General features: G+C 44.2%; 1 protein-coding gene across 1 annotated transcript in view; it reads right to left on the bottom strand.

The window, feature by feature from the left end:
* Positions 1–621: 621 nt before the first annotated feature.
* The window catches only part of ephb2a (eph receptor B2a), a 39,084-nt gene continuing 27,125 nt past the window's right edge, over positions 622–12,580 (bottom strand). Inside the window, exons 4-16 of the mRNA XM_054609777.1 lie at positions 11,989–12,144; positions 10,575–10,910; positions 10,301–10,425; positions 9,983–10,145; positions 9,745–9,853; positions 8,750–8,817; positions 8,492–8,614; positions 7,970–8,217; positions 7,169–7,384; positions 6,596–6,745; positions 2,329–2,522; positions 2,051–2,206; positions 622–785 (exon numbers count right to left, since the gene is read on the bottom strand). Of these exons, the coding sequence (XP_054465752.1) occupies positions 677–785; positions 2,051–2,206; positions 2,329–2,522; positions 6,596–6,745; positions 7,169–7,384; positions 7,970–8,217; positions 8,492–8,614; positions 8,750–8,817; positions 9,745–9,853; positions 9,983–10,145; positions 10,301–10,425; positions 10,575–10,910; positions 11,989–12,144 (2,153 nt within the window). The 3' untranslated portion in view covers positions 622–676. The remainder of the gene's footprint in view (positions 786–2,050; positions 2,207–2,328; positions 2,523–6,595; positions 6,746–7,168; positions 7,385–7,969; positions 8,218–8,491; positions 8,615–8,749; positions 8,818–9,744; positions 9,854–9,982; positions 10,146–10,300; positions 10,426–10,574; positions 10,911–11,988; positions 12,145–12,580) is intronic.

The following is a 12,580-nucleotide window of genomic DNA, read 5'->3' on the forward strand; positions in this document are numbered from 1 at the left end:
AACAACCAGGGTTCCAGAACTGTGCCCTGTGGCCTCTCAGTCAAAATTTGGGGGAACAACATCATTGGGTGACAGCTTGCAGTAAGAGCCTGCTGTCAGTAAGCACCTATGAATTATCCATTAAACACAATGGGTGCTACCAGCTGTAAGCTCATAAAGTAGGTTGAATTCAATTGTTGCTTTTTTTCGTATTCATTCATTTCCATTTCCATCATCGAGTCTTGTACAAAAAATTCAAAGTGCACGGCCAGTTTTGGAAAACTGATTTCACACTGAATATTTGAACTTGGTGGTAGTGGAGCCAGGTACAGTGTGTTATCATTGAATAGAATAAATCCCCAAAACAAGTTGTCCCATCAAATAGACATGGACAGAGCTGTTTAAAGACTGGGTTTAGATGGTTTTGTTTAGGGTAACACCAAGCCCCCGAGCATGACTGTTCCCTGAACATACAGCAGCTACAAGGAAACTACACAATATCTATGCAGTGCTGCAGACTGATAGAACATTGAGAGAGTTTAGGGTGGGTGGGGGATGGGGTGGGGGGCTGGGGTTGGACTGAAGTCACAGTCTGTGTCCTCAGAGCGTTCCAGGAGAATGTAGGGTTGGTGGTTGGTTTCTGGTGGTAGCTGGGATTCCTACTGTAAACAGAGCATGTGTGTTCTGGTCTGCGAGGTCACACCTCCACTGAGGTGATCTGGTTCATCTGGGCCCTCATGGACTGGATGCTGTTGAGAATCTTCTTCTGGTGGCCGGCCAGAGTCACTCCCACTCTGATGATGTCCCTGAAGAGAAACATTTCGTCATTTCCATCTCCGTATACCACATAAGTAACACTTCAAGAACTTCAAAGCTTTCTGTTTTCTAGATGATGAGATCCAAGTCTAAATGTGTGATTTATATTATGATGTTAGCCACAAAGCAGCCTTGGAGATTTTTGCCTTAAGTGGAGTTTTGACTTTAAGTAGCTGTGTAACTATCTAATGCAATCAATTCATTGTAATATTATTATAAGTTGGTTTAGCACAGATAGTTTAGAAAAGTATCTGCGTAAATTTCTGTTAATGTTGCAATGTGGAAGATCTGGCAAATATTTTTGTTTAAAACAACTGAACATTATCAGGAGAATGTAAAGAGGTTACAATGAGGATGTTATATCAAAGATATCCGTGTATTGTGTTGCAGAGATACCTACTGAAATGAGAATGCTAACCAGCTAACCCTTGCCCGTCCTGTCTTGTAATACCACTTGTACCTCAAGAGGCTATAGTGAGTCACTAGCCGTCCTTCTAATAAGTATTGCATTAGAAAAGCTGTATGGAAACGACAAAAAAAAATGTATACCCACTTGAGGTGGTTTTGCCTTTTTCAAGAAAAAGAGATGATACACTAAATGGGATATGGAACAGCCTTTTCCGAATCTGCGGATGGCATGAACCATGGCCATTACTGGTTGGCATGAAAGTAAAATTCAAACTTGCACAATTGAAACATATTTTTAAGACCTCTCTCAATTTCCCTCTCGGAAATGGTTCGATGGCCAAGGCGACTTGTTTTGTTTCTGATTCACAACCTCTACTGCTTCTTTGTTTATTTCTTTGTGATTACAGCCATGTGTAGCATAACAGAACTTCTGACCAAACTACGCTGCAGCTAAGTTTATTAACTCCAAACCAGTTGATGGAAACAAGGCTAATTCATTTTAATTCACAATTTTCTCTTTTTAATCTAAAGGATCTGATTTGAATCCTCCTGGGAATTATACTTCGCCAACATCTGCCATTTCACTAAGAGACATGTGACATGACTGAAGATAAAGATGCTTTTAGTGCTGTTTCACTAGGACTTTTCTATTAGGGTTCCAATGTCATTCTAGAAATTGAAGGTATCTGGATATTAGATATTAGTTTTCTACAAACTAGGAACCCTGGTATATTCATGAGATTTAAATCACATTTAACCAACAATGATCATGATGATCAGTATCATCATCACATCTGTGTGATCTGTTTTCTTCACAGCATGGTTAAATTAATAGTATCTAACATACTCCATGGTCATTTGAGACACCACATCAAAGCTAGTGAATTCTTCGTTGGTAAAGTTCTCCTTGTATTGGCCCATCTTGATGGCGTCCAGCCACTCATCCACTGTGCTGAAGGAGGAGAAGTCTGGAGCGGTGCGATCAAGCAGCGGTAAGTGAACACTGGTGGACAGAAAGAAGACAAAAGAAGAAGACCTGTGAGACATCCTGTGGGAAAGTGATGATTTGTGAGGGTTGTAGGTCATTCACAGTGTGAAGTAATGCAGGTCCTGTCTTTTTTATACCTTGATGACAGTGGTGTCGTGGCCTTGAGGCTGTTGGGGTTGCGGATCATCTTGTCAAGGGTGCTGACGATCTGGCTGAATTTGGGCCGGTTGTTGCGGTCTTTCTGCCAGCAATCCAGCATCAGCTGATGCAATGCACTAGGACAATCCATAGGGGGCGGCAACCTGTAGTCCTGTTCTATGGCATTGATAACCTAGAAGAATTTACATGAAAACTAATGTTGAGTCTCCTCACATGACTGGAGCCTGATCCAGTTCACAAAATCAAAGTGAAACTGATGTTTGGTTGTTGCTCTCTGAGATAAACAACATTATAGATGGCCCCAAATGGTGACACTTTTCACACAATAGTTTTCTACATGTTGTAGTAGAAAGCTGGCTAGTCACCAACTCATAAAAGTTTGACTCAGGTTTAAATCTCTACCTCTATACCTGCTGATTAACTTAATATAATGTGTAAAACCTGAAATATCTTTGGGTTACTTAACGTAATCCCCGGTTCTTTGATAACAGAGTGAGGTGTTTCACCATCACATCCCTCCTTGCATTGACACAGAAAGAAATCGGTTTAGAATGATTTGGGAGGAACGGTCGACCGTGGTAATACGAGGGGGCGTGGCCCTAGCACAGTTCGACCTGTCTGTCAGTGACAGACGTGGTGTCATTGGAGCTTCCATAGTTGGTCACGCCGAGGCGATTCCCATAGTGAAACACCTCACTCTGTTATCAAAGAACCGGGGATTACGTTAAGTAACCCAAAGTTATTTTTCTAACGTCGTTCGGTGTTTCACTATGGGAGATATAGACCACTCCCGGATTGCATGAAATCTCCCGAAGCCAAATATTGTTTGCCCGGCAGAGATCATCACAGGGACTCGCACAGCATGTGCCAAGGTTGACCCCGAGACATCGAGCCTGTAAAACCTTATAAAAGTGTGCGTGTGTGGGACATCTGTATGCTGACTCCACCACCTTAGGCACAAAGGCCGGGTTGGGCTGCAAACAGACCTTGGTGAGCCCTGGAGCAAATAGCAAGCAGGAAGGGTGAATGGATAAAGCCTGTAAGTCACTCACAAGCTTTGCTGTGGTTAAAGCTAAGAGCAACACATTTTTAAGTGAAATAAACTTCATCCCCACTGCATCTATAGGCTCAAATGGGTGATGAGAGAGGGCCTCCAACAAAACCAACAGATCCCACAGAGGAACCAGGGGCCTGGAAACAGGGATCTTACGGGCGAGCACCCTTCATGAAACGACACACTAAAGGATGCTGCCCAACAGGCTTCTAGCCACTAAATAAACTTTAATTGTAGAAAATACCTTGCCCTTATCTACTAGTTCTTGCAAGAAACACAGCAAGTCAACCACTGAACACTGAAAAGGAATGGTGTGCCTCAGCTCGCACCACTCCTCGAAAAGCCGCACTTACCACTGTAAAGAGAACTAGTGGAGGAGGCCCATGCACTCTGAATAGTGTCAATGACTCGTGCAGGCAGGACTGCTGCGTTCAGGTTCCACCTCTCACGGGCCAAGCCCAGAGCGCTATCCGGTCTGGGTGAGGGTGGTAGATCTCCCTGTACGCCTGGGAAAGAAGGACCTTTCGTATGGGGAGAGGCCACAGCTCGTCCGCTACAAGCTGTAATATTTCTGCTACCCAATGCTTGGTTGGCCACCACGGCGCTATCAAGATAGGGACAAGCCCTGTTCTCTCACCCTAGCTAGAGTTAGGGAGATCAGGCTGAGAAGGGGGAATGCATAGAGCAGCACTTTTGGCCAGTAATGTGTCAGCGCATCCACCCCCAGGGGTGCATTTACGTCCTCAAAAACTGAGGACAGTGAGCGTTTTCTTGCAAGGGGAAGAGATCTACGCCTGCATGGCCCTATTTCTGCCAAACTTGTTCCACCACCTGCAGGTGGAGAGTCCACTCTCCGTAAAAGGCTTTTAAAACGCCCGGAACATGAGTTGCTCGAAGGGACAGGAGCCTGGTGCTGCTCCACAGGATTATCTTCCGAGCCAACCTGTGCAACTGCATTGAGCGTGTGCCGCCTTGGCGGTTGATGTATGCTACCACAGTGGTTTTGTCTGTTTTCACCAGGACGTGGCGTCAGAAAATGCTTTAGTGCAAAGCTGCAACCCAGCACTTAAAATCCTCATCCATAGGAGCCCCAAATGTACAACAGATATCACATAAATGGCAATGTGAAAATAAGCATCGGAGAGATCGATTGTTACAAACAAATCCCATTTAGTCATTGCATTTAGAGAGCACACAGACTGTGCTGCGTATCTATACATTCTCTGGAAAACGGAGGCGGTTAGGCGTTCCATTTTACTAGGCAGAGAGATGTTTGAGGAAGCTGAGAATGATCGACAGTTGGGATGGAGCTGATAAGCCACTGAAGGCTCCACTGCTGGGGGTTCCGCCAGCCCCAGTTTTCCCCATTCCCTCGATTTCCAGCTTTGCGTAGCCCTTGGTGGGAAGCTTACTCTTAAAAGGACTGGACCAGTACCTGCTCATTTCTTTCATACAAGCAGGCACTGCTGGCAGGAGTTGTTTTGATGGCGGTTGGGCTGGTGGGAGCCTCTTACCCTCATACTGGTCTCTCTCCCCCCCAGTAGTGTCCTGGGCTGCCTGCCATTGTATTCCCAATTTGGACGTGGCCCATTTGCAAACCGCGTATAAGTTGCTGTCCACTGGGGTAACAGTGTCGGATGCACTAGGGGGTTTGGACTGTTGAACAGGAAAGGTGGAGTCATCCTCCACATACTCATATGTCGAGGAAGTCAGAGTTGGCATTGCCCTCTGCGTCCTCACAACCCGGTTCCACTTCGAGGAGCTCCTCAAAAAGTTGAGGCATCTCCGGGGATTCAGCATCCATCATGTACGCCCAGCTGGGTGCTGGTTGTGGCTTTTGAGGTGGCTCCTGACAAGGCAAGGGTCCTGACTATTGTATACAGCCACTCTCAGCTTCCTTTCCAGGATCTTTTCTGGCATTGACGCACAGTGCAAACATGACTGGGGGTCAGCCAGCGATGCCTGAGCGTGTTTAGTGCCCATGCAAGCTATGCACATTGGATGAGGGTCCCTTCCCGAGGTGGATGGGGCAGGGCACAGGCGGGATGCAGCCTCTTTGGCCTTTGGTTCCGACCCTTTGGCGGGGGTAGCGGCCCAAGACATGGTGACTGGAAAGGAAGGGAAATATATAAACAATAAGCCATACTAGGCGTGCCGCAATGCGTTAACCTTGTCGGTAAATTGCGCCAGCAAACGGGGATTAGCCGGGGTTTACAGCGTGCAGTAAGAGTCCGCTCGCCATGACACGTTAGCCAGAGGAATTTATGTCACACAGTCACTGACCACACCGGTAAACAAATACAGGTTAGTCGGAGGAACAGCTCGCCTTGAAGTGGACACTGCTCAAATATCCTGTATAAAAAAAATATATATCTATCGAATGACTTACTCAGCAAATCCAGATTAAAGCCAGGAACTGCATTCGGTGACGTATCCTTAACGGGTTGTCTGTGAACGGTTGAGCAGAAAATCCAAGCTAGCCTAGATGAGCTGAGGGAGCTATAGTTTCTTCACGGGAAGAAAGCGAGAATGATGTGTGAGGGGACGGTCGACTGTGGTATAATGAGGGGTGTCAGTGACAGACGTGGTGTCATTGGAGCTTCCACAGTTGGTCACGCAGAGGCGATTCACATAGTGAAACACCGAAAGACGTTAGAAAAATGACTTTAAATTCAGGACCCATGGCAGATATTGTAACTATCTTTTGTATTCTACCTATTAAAACTGCATATGGCTGATATGTAGTTATTAGAAAAAACGAGCTAATTGACAAAGTCTTGAAAAATTTGAATCATAGAATGAAGCACCTGAGAGATATGACAACAATATACATGTTGGGTGTGCAGGGACCACACAGTAGGATGAGGGTTAAATAAATATATCATTATGTCAAGTGTTTTTGATTTCTCTTAACATGATATAGACTGGTGAAGAATGATGCACTTACATTTGCATTTACTTTGATTATGAAAACTGAATTGAGAAAAACTTCTGGGAATAAAGTCCCTCACCTAATTCCATAACACATGCTATAAACAAATACAATTCTAAACACGGCAGCTTTCAAATCTTCTATTAGTATGGCTGAATTAAGCTCCATCATTAAATACACTGGCGTATCACCTTTCTATGTGATGACTGTGATAAGTAGTAAAATCTGATTGCTGGCTGAAGGACAGGGCTTTACTCACATCTTGATTGCTCATGTCCCAGTAGGGCCTCTCTCCATATGACATCACCTCCCACATGACTATGCCATAGCTCCAGCAGTCACTGGAGGAGGTGAACTTCCTGTACTGAATGGCCTCTGGAGCTGTCCACCGGATGGGTATCTTCCCTCCCTGGACAAGGACAAGTGTAAAGGTCAACAGTGGCAACATGGGCAGAAGGACAAAGACGTGTGTCATTCCATCACTGATGCTATTTTCCTTTGTTTCATTTCCTGTTTTGCTTCTAGTAAATTACTTAAAATCATAATGTTATCTACAAAGTAATCCAATGATATTTCATTTTTCGATTTATACAGTTTCATGTATTATTTAAATAACTTTTTGTATCTAGTCTAACCCAATCTAGTTAGTTTCATGCTCCGGTGTATAGATTTTATAATTTATTCCACATTCACTGACACGGTCTGGTCACCTGTCAACCCTGCTCTGCTCTTAGCTGAGGAGTTCAGTCCCTCAGTAAAAGTGTCTCTCAGCAGCTTTGTAAAGAGCTCTTAAAATGATACACATCCCCTGTAGTCTACAATAAAGACTCACCAGAGCGCTGGTGTAGGTGGGGTCTGACGTGTCGTCCTCAAGGAAGCGCGACAGGCCGAAGTCAGACACTTTACACACCAGGTTGCTGTTGACCAGGATGTTCCTAGCTGCCAGGTCCCGATGGACATAGTTCATGTCACACAGGTACTTCATTCCCGCTGCTATTCCGCGCAGCATGCCCACCAGCTGGATCACTGTGAACTGCCCATCATTTTGCTGTAAGAAAAAACAAAAAACATAAATTAATCTTTGTCTTTTTGATGAATAATGCAAATTACTGAACAGTCCTGACTGAATTTAGAGAGACTGCAAACATGGTGCCGTAGTGAAAGATTAACCACAATCGGCAGCCATGTGGCTGGTGCTGTCCTGAACAGAGGATGAGATGGGGAGGCTGCGTGAATGTGCAATGGGATATGCCTAAAGCCTGTAAGGAGATAGAAGTGAATTCAATTAGAACCAAAACCTGAAAGTTGATTGCAGATCTGATTGACTTGTTTTGGAAAACAAGATTAATCTCAATTATGAATCCATAATTGAGATGGATTCAGTTTGACGTCTGTGGAGGTAAACTTAGAGAACCAGATAGAACCCAAGAAAGCCACCAGAAACTTTGATTCTAGAATACATTGAGATAGATAGATAGATAGATAGATAGATGGATGGATGGATGGATGGATGGATGGATGGATGGATGGATGGATGGATAGATAGATAGATAGATAGATAGATAGATAGATAGATAGATAGATAGATAGATAGATAGATAGATAGATAGATAGATAGATAGATAGATTTTACCCTGAGGAAGGAGTCCAGGGATCCGTTTTCCATGAACTCAGTGATGATCATCACAGGGCTGCTCTTTGTCACCACCCCCTCCAGATGGATGATGTTGGGGTGGTCAAACTGGCCCATGATGGACGCCTCGCTCAGGAAGTCCCGCCTCTGGCGATCAGTGTAGCCCGCCTTCAGCGCCTTAATAGCCACCAGGATCTCTCTCTTCCCAGGCTGCCGGAGGTTTCCACTGCACACCTCCCCAAACTCACCTGACAGGAAGATGAGGGCAGTCAGTGGACTAACAATAAAGTTTGGATCTAAAAAATGTAGTTACACTGATATCTAAACTGTGTTTTTATCTTGTTAAACAGTAATATGACATGTTGCATGGATATTGCGAGGCCTGCCCTGACGTACTCAGTAGTGGGGACCCCTCAGAGCTGAAGAGTTCCAGTAAGTACCCTAAGATGCCCTCTGATCAGTCCTAACTGGCTTAATCTGATACCTGACACCATGTCATTTTAATGCGCTGTTTTCATTTACCTGCACCAATGACTTGTTCAATCTTGACACAAGACATGTCAATCTCCTTGGCAAACTCTCTGACTGCCTCATTAGGGTCCTCATACGTGAAGGGGTCGATGTAGATCTTCATTCCCGGTGACACTTCAACAGAGAGATAGAAGAGACAGCAACAGCTACATACACACAAAACTGAAACATACAAGCATCCTGCAATTTCTACGTATTCTCCCAAATTAAAAGCTGACACTTTACAGTGTTATTAACAGTGTTACTTACTGTGACCACTGGTGTAATGTTGGAGTTTGTCTGTGTAGTCTGATTCTGGTCTGTCAGGACTTCTCCTGCTGAGGACAAAAACAGAGAGGCTTGCATGTCAAGAGAACCTTCCCCATGACCTGTGCAACTTTGTCCATTACATTACATTACATTACAGTCATTTAGCAGACGCTTTTATCCAAAGCGACTTACAGGAAGTGTATTCAACATAGGTATTCAAGAGAACTACTAGTCACCAGAAGTCACAAGTGCATCTCCTTTCTTAAACAAGCATCTAAAAGCATAAACCAGAGCAAAAGTATAGTGCAGAAGCAAATTACTACGAAAACAATAATTGCAAGAGACTAATACGAATACAATAAGTGCAACAAACTAATACGAATAGGATAAGTGCAATAAACGAATACGAATACAATAAGTGCAGCGAACTGATACGAATACAATAAGTGCTACGAGGAAGGCTCAGGGTAGTACTTCAGTGTCCACTGATGAAGACCGTGTGATATGGATGAAGCTCTGGAAAAAGCTGGTAAGTGAACCTAGAGTTCTGAGTGTTTCGCCAAAACACACAGACAGTGAGGTTTTATATCAGTAAAGAAGAACTTCTGTCTGATGCACAGTCGAGCCGCTGTGGTCTAAAACGTAAAAATTAGTCATATTGTCACATACAATGGTACACAAAAAAACATAGTGAAATGTGACCTCTGCATCTAACCCACCCAACGCAGTAGAAGCAGTGGGCTGCTGGGAGGCGTCTGGGGAGCAACCCCGGATTCAGTGTCTTAATTCAAGGATATTTTGAAACGACTTCCTTCCTAATAAAGGATTATCTCTTCTTGTGTAGTGATCTATTGAATATATGGTTGTGAATTCTGTCATGGAGGATACAATGTTTGAACTGTGGACAGCCATGCTGTGTACCGTTACTGTTAATTAAATGGAAACTCACATGTTGTTATTATATTCTTTCATGGCCTGTAACATTTCTGGCTTACCTGCGGCAGACAATTATGAAGACAGTGATGGCAATGATGAAGACTACTCCTGCAGCAGCAGAACCGATGATGAGGGGCAGCTTCTCCTTGATACTGGAGTTATATTCCTCTACAGGTGAAACGACAGGAAACCAAAAACTGTGACTCATGTTCAGTGATAGATGAGGTTCCCGTGTAGGAAGCACCTGGGGCAAACATATGATGCAAGTTGGTAAGTAAAACTGATTGCTATTCTTACCTTCAGTCATGGTTTGGAAGTACATTTTGCCACTAAAGCGTCCAAATCCAGCGACCGTCCGAGCCCGGACTTGGAAGACGTAGATAGTTCCGGGCTTCAAGCCTCGTATGACTGCTGTGTTGGTCTGACTCCTCGTTAGAGACGAGTTCCACTCTGCCTGGTTCTGAAACACATGCACCAGAAATGAGATATCAGAAAATAATCAGATGAATGCATTTAACTATAATCAGTCACATGACACATAAAGTCACTGGAGCAGTAAGATTGGAGTCATGATTTCTATATGAGCCATCTTGATTATCATCAGCACTGATGTACCTTCTCATAATACTGCAGTTCATAGTCCAGGATCACTCCATTTGGCTGATCAGGCTGGGACCAGGACAGGGTGATGCTGTTAGGGGCTCTGCTGACCTGGTGGATGATGGAGACTGCTGATGGTGCTGAGAAGAAAACAAAGGGAAGCAAAGTTAGAGGCTGGAGAGAAAATACTGACTACTGAAAATGAAAACATAACTGAAGCTGTTGGATAGACTCGTGATCACTCAGAGTGAAATTGCACCTGTAGGACAGGGCGTTGGGTTAGACTCACCAGCCTGGTTGGTGGTGATGTTGACAGCCGTGTACTGTGGTGAATAAGGACTCTGGTCAGACACTCCGTTGACGGCTTGTATTTCAAAGGTGTACTGTGTGTGAGCCAGGAGGTCGTTGATGTGGACGCGGGTGTCCGTCAGTCCCAGCTGACGAGGGACAAACTGCACGTTGTCTCCACAGCGGGTGCAGCCACCCCGCCCACTGCCACAGCTCTTACATATGATGTTGTAGACAACGTCTTCTCGGCCACCGCCCTCCTGTGGTGGGCTCCACTCCAGCCTCAGAGAGGTCTCATTCACGATGGATATGACGTTCTGTGGAGCTGATGGAACAGCTGGAAGAGAAAGGGTGAGAAGTAAATTATACTAACACTGTACTTGTTAGTGGTTGTTGTGATTATAACAATAATGCATTAGTATTTATGTGCTTCTACTTTCCATCACCACAGCTTACTGCCTCTTTCGGGCATATTTTCAGCCTGTGTTGTTTAACTAATACCTTTCATATGTCACATACATGAAACCAACACTTGGATGTCCTTTCCCACTTGCAGATTTTCTTTTGAAGAAGAATCAAGTAGGGGAGCGGTCCGCGGGTCATTTGGTACCGGGCCGCAGAGAAAGAATAAATAACTTCTATTATTTCCATTTTATTGATTATCGGAGTCTGAAAGATGTTTTATTTTGAAAATTTTGCAATTACATCCTTACATGAAACCGGTCCATGGCGCAAAAAAGATTGAGGACCGCTGCTCTAAAGCATAAACCTGAGAGTAGTCCATTGAAATCTCTCTCATGATGTGTATACTTGTTTACAGAGAACCCTGAGAGGCAAGTTAGAAGAAAAAAAATTCTGATGATATATTTTTTAAGTCTCATCTTTCTTGTTTTCTCTCTGGTGTTGATGACTTAAGAACAGATGAAAAAAGTTTTGTCAGGATAATCTTTTAAAATTCGTTCTGTTTTCTTTTAAACTGTGACATAGTTAACATTTTTTTTGTCAGGATTACTTTTTTAAAATACATTTCTAGCCAAAAGAGAGACATGTGGCTCAGAGGTAGAGTGTATTGTCTCCAGTCAGAAGATCGGCTTGTCCAGTCCATGTTGATGTGTCCTTGGGCTCCGAAGGCTGTGCCATCAGTGTTTGAATGAGTGTGAATGGTCAGTGAGTCCTGATGGGCAGGTGGCTCTGCATGGTAGCCCCTGTCATCAGTGTGTGAATGGGTGTGAATGGGTGAATGATGATATGTCGTGTTAAAGTGCTTTGAGTGATCAGAAGACCATTTACCATTTCCATGGAAGTGCAACAGTTCACAAAACCCATGGTTTGGAACGTGTTCGTTGGGTAGTCAGATGGAAAGGTGTTCACTGCTGTTTGCAGGCACACATGACATGATGTTTGTGTATACATACTTGTGCAGGGCATCTGTGAAGGGTCGGAGTCACTGCGGTAGTAGCCGTTGCGACAGACACAGTTAGTTGCTCCCTCACTGGTGGTTCGGCTGTTTATGGGGCACTGCAGACATTTGTTGTGTCCCTGTGCAGCCTTGTAGAAGCCTGATACACAAGCTGTATGGGAGATGTGCAGCAGTGGATGAGATGCAGGTGCACAGAGAAAAGAGGAAGGACAGAAGAAAAAAAATGAGACCAGCAAGCTTAGGAACAAAATGCTTGGTACATTGTCCAAGAGAAAAAGAGGAAAGAGGGTCCACAGTGTCAACTTAATATCATGTTGGCTTGTTGGTCAGATTCAAAAATACTCTTTTTCATGTCTACATTTTCCCCACAGGGCATATGTTAGCCCAGACATCTGCATCTCATAAAGGTCAGCTCATCGTAGTGACATGTACTGGGACTCCTTCAGACGCTGTGAGTTTCACTGTCCACAGGATCATAAGATAAGTCAGAACATGTGGAGCTGAAGACACAGCCTGGGATTACAAGAGACAAGAAAGACACAATAGGAGGAAGCCAGAGTGCTTTTGTATTCATAAGTGTTTTCCTT

The sequence above is a fragment of the Anoplopoma fimbria genome, chromosome 12 (assembly GCF_027596085.1).
Source record: "Anoplopoma fimbria isolate UVic2021 breed Golden Eagle Sablefish chromosome 12, Afim_UVic_2022, whole genome shotgun sequence".
NCBI lineage: Eukaryota > Metazoa > Chordata > Actinopteri > Perciformes > Anoplopomatidae > Anoplopoma > Anoplopoma fimbria.